Source organism: Boleophthalmus pectinirostris, unplaced genomic scaffold, assembly GCF_026225935.1.
Source record: "Boleophthalmus pectinirostris isolate CB_2022bp ecotype Guang Dong unplaced genomic scaffold, ASM2622593v1 HiC_scaffold_3, whole genome shotgun sequence".
Taxonomy (NCBI): domain Eukaryota; kingdom Metazoa; phylum Chordata; class Actinopteri; order Gobiiformes; family Gobiidae; genus Boleophthalmus; species Boleophthalmus pectinirostris.
In genome coordinates this window covers 35,629,731-35,643,610 of record NW_026571299.1, presented here as the reverse complement: position 1 = coordinate 35,643,610, position 13,880 = coordinate 35,629,731, and the positions used below count along the sequence as shown (strand labels likewise).

The following is a 13,880-nucleotide window of genomic DNA, read 5'->3' as shown; positions in this document are numbered from 1 at the left end:
AAGCATTTTAGTTAATATCAAAATCCAGTATTGGTACATGATCTGTGAAATTTGGGAGATTTTTTTGTGGGATTAGTGATATTTTTAAGTGCAAGGGCAGTGTACAATGGAAAATTACACAAAAGTCTAAGAGATTGTGTTGTCTTTTGATAGGTGCCTTATTTTATGCCCCCTCCACCTATGTATGACAGTTTTACGACTCCATTAATGGCCTTTGATGAAGTAACTGCATTTGCGAGTGGCTGTATCCCGCTGCGTTTGTGCTGCCTTCTGTAAATCTCCTCTTTTATTCTCAGATTGAAATGCATTTTACTGTTTCGAGTTTTCCACTAGCATGATAAATATAAACATGCCAGGCACAAAGACAAGAAACAATGCCGTATCAAACATCTGTCTTCAGGCTCCTACTGTAGCTCATTCATTCCCCCTTCTATAGCTGGTTTGAGGGTCATTGTTTGTCCTCTTGGAAATAGCAACATAAAATATGCTAATGAAATTAAAGAGGGTTGTGTGAGGGTTGATGCAGCCTGAATCCTTGATGACTTCCAATGCCATCCAATGAAAAAAAAAAGCCAGATTAATTTTGGAATGTCGGTTGCAACACTGGAGTGATTAATTCCTCCTGGATTCAACCATTTAAATGAACAAGACAGGGGAGGGGGGAAAACATAGAGACCCAAATATGGACGCATAATTAATACATTTGGATCATTTAATTAGCCACCCAAACAGAGGGTAGGCTGAGCTGCACTGTGCCTGTGCTTTGTTCAAGTAATAGGCTACAGACGGTTCTTTCTTACAGAGGCAAATATAATGAGCCCCTGTGCTGATAAAGAGAACACTGCCGCATTGGTGGTAAATATGTGAAGACAGCTTGAGCAACCATTACTTGTTCCTTTGAAGCTTTTTGTGTTGTAGTTTTGTACATGAAAAGTTTAATGACACCCTGATAGCACCTTTGTTTCTGAGCTAAAAATCAAATCTCTTTCTTTTCGCTTTCAGAACGATGTGAGGATCACTGGAGAGGAACCTGTGTGGTGTCTCAAAGCACATATTTTTCAGTGCTTTCCAAACTATCTGGCAGATACCCACCTGTTTACTTGTTCGAGTTCAATTATTCTGGACCCGCTGGGATGAAAGCGTGCTTGGACAAAGGAAGGACTTATTGTGGCCTCTCAAAGGGTCACAATCCACTAAAAGTCATGCCATGGCCCCTGCCGCTGTTGTTATTGACTTTAATTTGTATGAATCAGAAAACAACTGCTGGTCAGACTCTGAACACGTTCCAGTCAGAGAGGAGGGACTGGTCCCTGAACCACCTGACTGTGCACCAGTCCACTGGAGCGCTGTATGTGGGAGCGGTCAATCGCATTTACAAGTTATCCTCAAATCTTACTCTGATGGTCTCCCATGACACTGGACCAGAGTATGACAACAAAGCCTGTTACCCTCCTCTCATTGTCCAGCCCTGCTCTGAACCACTTGCCTCCACAGACAATGTCAATAAGCTGTTGCTCATTGACTACTCACACAACCGACTGCTGGCCTGTGGCAGTCTGTACCAAGGAGTCTGCAAACTCATGAGGCTGGATGACCTCTTCATCCTGGTAGAGCCCACACACAAGAAAGAGCACTATCTGTCCAGTGACAACCAGACTGGGACCATGTTTGGGGTGGTGGTGCCCTCTCAAGGCCAAGATGCTACTTTGTACATAGGTACTGCCGTCGGAGGCAAACAGGATTATTTTCCGACCATCTCCAGCCGCAAGCTTCCTCGTGACCCAGAATCATCTGCTATGTTGGACTATGAGCTTCACACTGACTTTGTGTCATCTCTTATTAAAATTCCTTCAGACACTCTAGCTCTTGTACCACATTTTGATATTTACTACATCTATGGGTTTGCTAGTGGCAGCTTTGTCTACTTCATGACCGTGCAACCAGAGACCCCTGAGAATGGGATGCCTGCTGGCAGCTCCCCTGGTGACCTGTTTTACACCTCTCGAATCATCCGCCTCTGTAAAGGTGACAAGAAGTTCCATTCGTACGTGTCACTCCCGGTGGGCTGCATGCACAAAGGTGAGGAGTACCGACTGCTGCAGGCGGCGCACCTGTCAAAGGCAGGTCGAGTCCTGGCGCGGGCTCTGAACATCAGCGCTCAGGAGGATGTGCTCTACACGGTCTTCTCCAAAGGGCAGAAACAGTACAATGACCCTCCGGACCACTCTGCCCTTTGTGTGTTCACTATACAAGACATCAACACACGCATTAAGGAGCGGCTGCAGTCCTGTTACCAGGGTGAGGGCCACCTGGAGCTGCACTGGCTGCTGGGGAAGGACGTCCAATGCACCAAGGCTGTGAGTATCTTTTAATAAAAAGCTTTTTTGTTTGTTGTTTTAACAGTAGGTGTGTGTTAATAATAGCCACTCCCTTTTTGACCATTCTGACAATATTATAAAGTTGATTTAGAATTGCATTTAGTTAAGTTTTGTTTAAAACTAACACCCTATCAAATATACATGTTCATTGTTTTAATAAGAAATGTTTGATTTTGATAACTGCAATGCATTATTCTTTCCATTAGTTTGTCTTCAACAAAGAAACAACAGACTTTTTGTGCAACCAGTGTGTACATTCACTCAGTGGCCTTTCCTTCATCTAAACCACTATTGTTGTTGCTGCCTAAATAGCTGATAGGCAAAGCTGGGCTCAAGACATCATTCATGATTTTAGGGTCCCACAAGAGCAGAGGAGCTGGAGGAGATTAATTCACAGCACTAATCACAGAGTTTTGTGTGAGGCTTTGAGTCCATTCAGAGCTTTAGGCTACCATTCCTCCCTCTCCTCCTCCTCCTCTTTCTCCTTTCTCCTTCTCTTCAAGTCGCTGTCCGCTGAATTTGGGCCTTCTGAGACCTGCGCTTGATCTTCAGAAAGGATTTATTCCTGCAAAGGTCCAGGCCTGTGCCTTTTGTGAAAGCTGTAATTCTGTATAATGAGCAGCTTTGGTTCAGACAAGCTTGAAAACAATCATATTCATCACTGCCACACTATTCCAGTACTTTCTGCCATGCAATTTGGTCCATTCCCACTATGAAGCTAATTCAGTCGTAATGCAATTACTAGTTTGGCAGGTAGAGAGCCATTTGAGTACAATTAGTTCTAACTGTGCGTCGTTATAGCTTTTTCCTAAAATGGAGAGTTAATGGTGGCCAGTTGGTGTATGTTCATTGAGAAATATTCTTATTTTAAATGTTGCACATTTTTGGTTGGATATAATGCATTTAGCCAGCAGCTCTCATAGAACTTAGCTTGAAATATCTATTATTATCACTGATTGACATCAAGTTTATTTTTATCATGTTTATTTTTTTTCCTGACTCTACAAAATCAAATATGAATTAGTTTGTGAGAAGCACCCATATTTGCATAGAAAATACAGGTTATAAAATGAAGAATTATCCAAGAAAAAAAAAAAGTTATATACTGAATGATAAGCAATTAGCAGCAGTATGATTTGCATGTAATGCAATGTAACTGGACTGCTAAGCACGTCGTGCTTTGATGCCTAATCACAACCTGACATCTATTGCACTGTGTGTTTGTGTGATGTCAGATCAAGCAACCTCAGAATCACAGAAAATGTGCGCAAAACACATACCGTTTCATGTGTTTGCCATCTGCAATTAGCCGACCTCACAACTTGGCCCGCTCCGAGGCTTGTTGATAAATACAAGCTCATTTGAAGTAGCCATTTTAACCCAGAAACCCTGAGCTTAACGCATGTTGGTTTTAGTCCAAGTCAGTTCGAGTGCTCTTCTCATATGCGTAAGTGTCTGAAGCCATTTCAGTCATTTTCTGTCTTGCACTTTTTTCCTCTCTCTCATCAGCTTGAAACTACTTTCTCAGATCTGTCATTCTTAGTCGGTCATCATCTGTGCTCCCTGCTCTTCCCCAGACTCTTGTTACTTGCTGGATCTTATACACCAACCCCCCAAAAATCTCCCTAACCCACTTATAAGTATTTTTCTGAAATGTCAGAAACTTAGATGAAGGGCAAGGGTTGGTATTGCTTGCAAAACTGATTATAATAGACATATCTTTAAAAGCTGAATTCAGTATGTTTTATGAGTCTTTATAACAGCTTTCAACAATTATGAGTCTTGGTTAGTTCAGAATCCAAAAAGTTTTATTGTTATTGTCAGTGAACTATATTCACAGACTAGGAACTTGCTTCGGTGTTATGGTGCAACATAAAACAACACTTTTTGTTACACCCCTTGAGAAGCTGTGATTCAAAAAAGCAATACTATAATGACCTCAAATATATAAAACAAATGAATGAAAATTTGTGAAACCAAAATTGTGTACTGAACTGCATAATTGGTTATCATAAATTATGTAAAAATGTGTCTTGTTCTCTAGTGTACAAAGTAGGTATAGAAGTGGCTTTTAATAAAACAAAATATGCATTAAACTGCAAGATCCATGCTTACCATTAGTTAGTATCTGTTCTGTCTCATGCCATCATCAGACAGACTTGAGCATGGAATGATTATCTGAGTGTTGCAGAATGTTATGACATCATATGAATTCGATCTTTACTCCTCTCCTTCTGTCTGCAGCCTGTTCCCATCGATGACCATTTCTGCGGCCTGGACATAAACCAGCCCTTAGGGGGGTCCCAGCTGGTGACAGGGCACACTGTGTTCACAGAGGGCCGGGACAGGCTGACCTCTGTCACCTCCTACATCTACAATGGGCACAGCGTGGTCTTTCTGGGCACCAAGAGTGGGCGCATCAAAAAGGTAAGAATCGACTCAACTGAGAGGTACACAAGAGCAGCACTTTGATGATTACTTAGATATATAGACAGAGAGCTGCAACACAATTCAATACATTTCTCCTGTTCATCTCAATTGTAAAGCAATTCTGATTACTTTGTATCTATTAAAGATGCACTATATAACTTTTCCGATAAGGTCCACTCTATGGAGTTGTTATTTCTTTACCTGTAAAAGCGCCCTCAGTGGGATTAAATATATCTAACATAACATGATTTTATTTCTCAGATGCATTCTTAAAAACATGCATTTTTTCTATTAGCAGTGTTACCTCTCCACAAATCTGACTTGTAACTTCCACTTGTCACTGAGGACACAGATATCTTTAATGCTATATTGTGGAATATTACAGGCAAAGTAATAAAATCTCCATGGAGATAAGCAGGTTGCATATGAAAAAGTTGCATATGGTACTTTTAATATAATTCTTGAAGATTACATGAGTATAACTTGCAGCTGTATAGAATCATGAATAATCGATGCAGTTTTTCAGTGTTCCCAACTATATAATTATATTTTCTTGCAGTCAATAAAACATTTCATTCAGTAGTGTTCAGAACAGAGCCATACCTTTACCGCTAGAACTACTTATGACTACCAAAACCACAAATACTTCAAATTCAGCTCCAAGATGCACAATGTAACTTTTCTAACTGTCTCATCCTGTCTCTTTATCATTTTGTCTAAAATGTTCCACAGTGTGGCATAACATAACCATCTTGCATTTATTCAGTTACAAGTATTTTTATGACAATAACATCTATGTGAAGACAAGCTGGGCCCTCAGGCAGAAAAGTTACACAGTGCAGTGCACCTTTAAAGCCATGTCTCAATTCACATCAAAATGATCTTGTTTTGTTCAGTGTGATTATAGATGTACAATTTGTGTCAGTAATGGAATAAAGGAGTAATTATCTCCCATCCAAAACACGTTTTCATGATTGGTTCTGGTACGCTATGATGAGGGCTAATTCATTTAAATCTCAATTATCTTGAAACAAAACCGACCTTCATTTATGCTGTTGCATGTTACAGAGCTTTGTCTCCAGTCCCATTGTGTAAAGAATGTGGATTTTAGATTCAGTGGTTTTAGCATAACAATATGTTTTAAGAGCCACTTCACTGATGACTACTACATCTCCTGCCTCTTCACGTGGGTTCCTAATGTTGATTAGACTCTCTATTTAGAGCTCAGGGAGCTAGAACAAGTGAGATATTAGCCCTATTGTTTGAGCCATAGTTTTTGAAGTACTCATATTAGAACCATCTAATTTTAATCAAATGATGATGTTTTGTGACTTTTTTAAAATGGAAAGAACACTGTTATATCTGGAATTTTACAGTCACTATTTATTGTTTATGGTAAATGCTTCTATCATCATAAATTACAATGCATTTTCTTGTGCTTATCTGGGGTCGAGTCACGGGGGGAGTGATCTAAGCAGGGACTCCTAGCTTTCCCTAACCCCAGATGCTTCTGCAGTTCCTCTGGCGGTATCCCGACAGTAACTTTCAATGACAATTAAATTTCTTTCTTTTGTTATCTGCCTTTTGTTTTACAAATCCTATGATAAACAAACAAAGACAGACAAAGATCCTATGATAAATGCATTCAGTGGTTGCATTATTAAAAATTGCTCACAATACCTTCAAAAATGAGTATTTTTAATACTCTGACCTAGGTTTGATCTGACCTGTAACTTGGCTTAATGGCGTCACCTGCCTGTTTTAAGCTTAATGCCATACTGTCAAACATTCTAGGAAAAGCAATCGCATCAACTGAAAAACAGGGGACTTGACTCTACACTAAAAAGTGATACAGTGCAGCTTCAACAACCCAGTCAACTAAAAACAATACAAGACTAATAGTTCTTTGCATACCCAGCTTCTACCATGACCTTTTCCCATAGTTTATTAAAGATGATTCAGCCAATTGTCCATCATTTTTCACTGCAGTGTATTTTTTAATGATACATTCTTGCTGAGCTCCTGTAGGGCTCATTGTTTGATGGAGTTGGGTAGACTGGGTATCTCCGCGGGCTGTGCTTTCTGCCTAGTCTTGCAGCATGCGGCGCAGTGAGGAGGAGATGTGTTGGAGGACTGTAGTGACATTAGCCTGGGGCCCCTCAGTCTTATGAGGAGCAATCTGTCTGACACACTCACACACTATAGGCCTGGTCCACACTGGGAGCACTGATAACATCGGCGCAGCTCTTTTATTGGAGACGCCGGCGGGGCAGAAGAGACTAGATAGTGCGGAAGAGACAGTGACAGAGGGTTATGGAGGACGGGACAGAATGAGGCGCAGAATCTATAGACAAAGCACAATGGAGACACGTTCATCTGCAGTGGTTTGATGGTAAAAACAAAAATCATAGTTATTTAGCGTTAACCTTCATGATGGAGGTTATGTTTTTGCTGGCATTGGTTTTACAGTGTATCTCTAGTGTCTGGTTAAACTAGATGAAGTTGGATTCAAACCTGCATCACTCATTTCATTCCTTTTTATTTTTAAGCCCTATATTAAGCAAAATTGCCTCTTGTAAGCTTCAAGCCATGTCATAATGTTGTTACCTCCTCAAAAACATACCCAGAATTGTGTTTTCATTCACATTCATTCATTCGCACATGTTTGAGGAACCATGTATTGTTAGTATGTCTACATCTTCAAAGTTCAAAATTCTCTGTTCAGTCTTGTGATGTCATGTTGTGGTAGCTTCCAAGTTAACAGCTCTCTTTTACAGTACTGAAATCATCCAAATGACTAGTGAAGGTGCATGGAGCATAAAAAACACAATGGAACATTTTCTGTATTACCACATGACATCATAAGGTGGAACAGAGTGTTTTTGGTTTGAGAGAAGAACTCAAAAATGCAGGATTTGTGTGTTAACCCCGTGTGAACACAACCCCATACATAACACATATTTTTGATGAGGAAAGAACATTCTAACATAGATCAGAAAACAGTGTAATATGGGCCCTTTAATCATTCAACAGGACAATGTACAGGTAGCCTTATGCCCAAGTGCAAAAATACTTGTATGGTACCAGATTCAAATTTTGGAAGATAATTTCCATCTGCAGGCAATATTCTGTAATTTCAGGTATTAGCTAAGGCTGGGAGGTCACATATAAACTACTATATTTTATGAAGGTCTGGAGCATAGTCTCTCCAGTTAAATATTCAGTTAGTCTGATCTCTTCTTGAACTTTGAAATAAATAGAAATTTTCCAGCTGTGAATGACTGAAATACATTCATTCAACTTAAATAAAAATCTCACATTGTTGCTAAAACACCTGACAACCTTCTAAAAGCTTCATTAAACGCAGCAATGGCAACACAACCATTTGAACATTGATGTTCTATTGACATTATTAAAAGTCTTGTTTTCTTTGCTGGTAAACTTCTCTGTGTGGTCTCCAGAAACTTCCTGTTCAAATAAAAGCATTACGTACATTTCCTACTCTAAATTGCAGATAGAGAATGAATGTGTGAGTGATTAGTTTGCCAGTGCCTGCATCCTAAGCAGCTACTAAAGATGGGAGGAGTCTCCTGTGATCCGTGACCATATGATTGAATCTAAATGAAGCATTACCAGAAGCTGGCTGTCTAGATTTGGCACAATGGGTAGTCTTGGATAAAACTCCCAAGAGACAAAGAGGAGCACAGGGGTCACATCTCCAATCCTATTCCATCACCCCCAAATGGACAGCCAGTGGAAATGGGGCATGACAACAAGTACAAGCTGATCAATCAGGGAGTAGGGCCACTGCAAAAGGTCACCACTGCAGGGGTAAACTGGGGTTAAAAAGGCCAGGGGATAACCAAATCTACCACTAAACCTCCACACAGCATACAAATCTGTCCATCAACCATTCTAGATTAACATGTAGACCCTTTGTATCGATCATGACCTGTCAGTCAAGCCAGACCACCCCCAAATTCAAACGTGTAGAGGAGATGTTGAATTATATGATAAGGAAGGAATGTGTCAAGAAAATGTTTGATGTTGTTAGATAACGTCAAGAAGGCCAGATGGAGATGTTTTGAACGTGTTTAGGTCAATAAAATGTATATATGTTGAGTTTTCATTTGGCTCTTGATATCACTGAAAGATGAATTTAATTATCACATTTGCACTAATACATTTGAGTCGACCCAAGCGTTAAAGGTGTGGGATGTAACTTCTCTGGACGAGGGTCAACCACCTGCTTGTCTTCACGGAGATGTTATTGGAGGTGACTGCACTCACAGAAAGAAGGTCCAAATTTAGAGCAATAAACACACAACACCATACAGAATAGAGTACACTAGTATGAATGTATAAAAAGTGATTTATGGATGTAGCGAATGGGAAGATGAAATTAGTCAGGGTCAGAGAGGTTGTAGAGAATGGTGGCAGATACCGGATGTAACAACAATCAACCAAAAGTGATTTGATTTAAATTACACACTGTCTGTACATTGCAGTAGAACTTGTTCAGTAACTACAGGTAAGGCAAGCTACATCATTTTCTTTGTAGGAAAATCTATCCACTGCATTTACCATCCTTCAATGATGCTTTTATAGTTTGAACAATTTCAGCTAAAAGCGCAGGTCCAGTTGAGCTAATGATCTTGGAAGAACTGTTGTATTTACTAGTTCTCTATAAAAATGCTCTAACCTGATTTTCAGCAGTTGAGCATTCATCTTATTATGTCTCAATATAACTTGTGTGTCATTATGTCATTATTGCTGTTGCCTCCCTGGCCATCTTCAGCTTTAGTTGATGCATTGAATGTGACTGGAGGGCCTTATATAACCTTCTTCTGGACACTTTAAGATGATGTGCACTAATGAGGTGGAACCATTGTGGGACCCATTATCTTTTGCGCTCTTATTTGAATCTGTCACAATCTGAAAAGACAGTGGAGGGAAACAGGCGACAGTCACTGCAGGAAGAACAGAAATGAGCAATTAAAAGTAGAGTTGGCAGTTGAGGGGATATAAATTCAACAAATGCACCTAAGAATGTCATTACTTTTAGTTGCCCTTGAAAAGCTTTACCCTTAAGATTTTTCGTCATAAAATGGCATTTTGATGTACTTTCTACCCTAATTTAGAAAGCACCAAGAGCTAGAAAGCCAACCCTTAAGAGACATTTGCAAACATTGACCGGAAGGGCTTTGAAATAACATCTACAATTGTCAATAGTTACAATATGCTTACCTTAAAGCTGAAGTTTGACTCTGCTCGCCATAAAAAGTTAACTTTCACCAAGAACTGTAACCATATAGTGTATACGGCTAGAGTTTTACGGCTATGTAGGTAGCAGATTACATCTCCTCCCCCTGTGCTATAGGAGCTTAGTATGCAAGAAAGCTACCAGCTAGTGCCGAATGACATTATATCTTGGCTTGCCCTGTAGCAGTCCCAAGCACATAACAGGTGTTGAGTGGAATTGATTTTGTGTGGAAATGTTTTTTCTAAGTGCTGTAATACAATGGCATATAGAGTGGAGCTCGATGCAACTTGGACAAAGGCAGTGTATTACAATATGGTCGTCGATACTAAGGTCTGTGCAGTGCAGTATTCAAGCCGTGGGTGTTTTATTAAAAAAAAGAGAGATAAAAAATAATACTATTTAAAAAAAAAAAACTGTTGTATCCTTTCCTAGGGCCAAGTGTGTAATATATTCAAGTTTTGTTGATATCCAGTTCACTTCTAATGCTGAACTTTCCCCCAAGCTTTTTGGATTGTAACTTTGCATATTAAATTTTCTTTTAAAGATTAAAAGTTTGTGTAAGAAAATCGAAAACTATTGTAAATTTCATTCTCAAACTATGTAGACAAAATACAACCTTTACTCTAAACTGAGCTTTGGTTTTTTTTTTTTTTTTTTTTTGTATATTTTCTTTTACAACAACATTAAACTAAGTTACCCATAGCTTCTGAGGCAGCAGTGGAACACAGCACTACTGCTCAGACCCGATTATGCCAGTGTGTCCTTGGGCAAGACACTTTACCAGCCTATGTATGAATGTGTATGCTACATAAATGAATTAATTAAGTAATTCTTTTAGTTAATAAATCACACATTACACATCTCTGCCATTTAGTGAGTCTATCGTATGGTTATTGTCTTTATGGTAAAACTGTAGTACTTTTTAATACATGTACCGTAGCCTAATGTAGCCTATTATTGCCTAAGCAGATCATTACATTTTAGTTCATAGTTTAGTCTCGGCTGACCCAATATACCTGCCCAAATTTCTGCTTTGTAAATATTTGTCTTCTGTAATATTCCTTCTCTTGTCTTGAACTAAAGTAACTTGTCCTTTAACTGAAGCATCACAAATCCGATCCCTCTCACTGCTCTTAGGCAAACCACCGATGTCCTAACTGCTCATCCACTGTGAGAAAATTAGCCCTGTGCTGGCAAACACGACTTTAAGGTTACACAAACTTAAATATGGGTTTCTGCGGCACATTTCCTCATCTTCCCTGCCTAACTTTTCTAGGAATGCTTGGAAATGTTAAGCTCAAAGCAAATGGTGCCTTAGTCAAATACGCTCATGTGCAAATAGCAGATTCATTATGTCTTATTGAGAGTTGTCGGTGAGGGGGGAATTCCACCGTACAGGGATAAGTGAGCTGGACTTTTTAAAGTCATGGTTTCGATCAGAGAAGTTCAGGAAGTGGGCGATTTTGTGATTGAAATCATTAAAGTCAGTGTGCCCAGCTGCCAGTTTCTGAATAGAATAGGCGCACTGGAGGTTAGATTGATATATTTTTCAGCTTCCAGCGAACTGGACGAAAGTCTAAAAAGGTCTGTGGAGCAGGCTTTCAGAAATGATAATCGCATTAAGGAAAGCAATTTTATGATAACGTCTTTCTTTTATCCCTTTAAGCAATTCAGTTGGTCTTTCTGAATTTGTGCGTCCTCTTACCACTTAGTCTCACAAATGGAAAAGAAACTACACTGCGGTCAGAAGAAAACCAGGACCATATGAGTGCCATGAATTGTTCCTCTGTGTCTTCCTCCCACCACCTCTGCGGGTCGGGCCATGGGAATCGGAAAAAACAATGGGAATGATTGGAGCGATGAGGGGGCAGCATGGAGGAGTACAGGAAACACAGAACAGGAAACGGTGTTGTCCAAAGTGGGGAATGCCAAGCGGAGACTCAGAGGAGACTGTGGTTGTGCTGTGGATGTATGGGATCATGTTGTTGGACGTGTGCCACACAGCTGAAGGTTATGATGAACTAGGATGTAGGCTGGTGTAATGACAGGGCTTTTACCAACCAGAAAATACGCTTTCGTAGGTCACTGTATTTATTCCCACACAGTTCTGAGTGGGATTACAATCACATCAATCAACACCCAACCCACGTAAATGAAGTATTGGTCAAATCAATCAAAATATGTCATAATAATTGAAATATATGTAGTAAATATTTGTAGACCATCAAATTTTATTGCAATAAGTATATGTGGCTGTGTGTAATTTGCTGATGTGACGATAGATATGAAGATCAGTTTTCATTTATATTCTTTAAATCTTGGGGATACTGTAAAAGCAGTACTTGTGCTGTGTGTCTATTCATAAAATATTTAACTGATCGGCAAAAGGTAGAATGATTTAAATGCCTACTTCCTCCTTTTGTTTAAAAATGTTGTTTCAACTTGCAGACTCTTAATGTCCTGGTCCCTGCACTTTTATCAATACATTTCTCTTTGCATTTGCATTGGGCGTGATAGCTGAGTGATTAGCCCTGTCCTTTAATACACAGGACTTTTTGCTTTCATTAGCCTTTCAGAGCGCCGCGTCCTGACTTGAATCTCATTAGCATGCACAGAGCCGTGATGGATACACAGGCTAATCAATGTCTGCTGTCCTCTGCTGTCATCCGCCATCCCACCATATGCACAGCCACTCAGCCTTAAAGGTTGCCAGTTGTCCGGTCCGTATGCTGCTGCTGCTTTTCCTGTCTCACAATATGGAGACAAGCCCGGGAGCATCGCCTTTGCCTGTCTGTGCCAGAATCTATCTTTCCGTGTCAACTGCATGTATTTTTATTTGGACAGAATTTAAGGAAATTATATGTGATTTGTTAATAATTCCACATAGCAAAAGGTTACATTATTTTTAAGAGAAACACTTACTTTGTTCCAGTTTTCAAATAGACCTGCATACCTGCATGAACGAGGAATATTTTACTTTGAGGGTATTAATTAAGCCATAACTTAAAACCATGCTTACAGAAAAGATTACTTCACAGTGGCAGCGGTTTTGTAGATAGTGGTCAATAACTAACAAAAACAAATGTGTTATTTTCCTTAACTTTTTTTTAACAGTTCATGGACTTATATTTTGCAAATAAGTCAAACCAATAGTAAAAACAAAGCTGTCTTTATCCAGACCTGAGGTTGTTCACCTGTCTACATCTTCCAAAGTTTAGAAAGTTTTATAAACTACACTAGACTCCACTCCACAAGAGGGCATGTTATTGACCTAACCTTCTCATATGAGTACGTCTGGCAGTCTGGTCATTGGAGACATATGCTAAAAGAGCAGATTGGGTGTGATTGGTTGAAGAGCGAGCTTCTTGCCTCCCGGATCTTCGTCCATATGTTTAGATTTGAATTTAGAGGGCACAGACTGGCCACCCACATGCGGACATGATTTTACAGGCTAGATTACTGTTGCACATAAATACAATGATCATCATGCATAGCAAGGTCTTCCAATTTGCCATGGAAAGAAATATGTATACTTCCTCTAAATCCTTTGCTTAGGAGTCCCTGATTATTTTCCACATGGCAGAATCACAGCCCATGCAGTGTCTGGCAAAGTTAAAATTGTGTCAGCCTTATTTTGAATGACATATTATAGCCTGGCTTTTGTGTTTTGCTTGGCTCTGGGTGGATGAGAATATAGCCCAGGATGCAAACTGAAACCACGGGAAAGGATTTTGTTTTAGTTAAGACCTTGTGAGCTTACGCTGCATATCTGTTTGTGGAAATCCATATTAAGCTGGCTTGTTTATTTC

At 39.6% G+C, this 13,880-nt stretch overlaps 1 protein-coding gene across 1 annotated transcript in view; it reads left to right on the top strand.

Annotated features, from left to right (window-relative positions):
* The window catches only part of LOC110154608 (plexin-A2-like), an 84,993-nt gene that overhangs the window by 11,488 nt on the left and 59,625 nt on the right, over nt 1-13,880 (top strand). The window contains 2 exon segments of the mRNA XM_055160738.1: nt 1,003-2,357; nt 4,623-4,805. Of these exon segments, the coding sequence (XP_055016713.1) occupies nt 1,134-2,357; nt 4,623-4,805 (1,407 nt within the window). The 5' untranslated portion in view covers nt 1,003-1,133.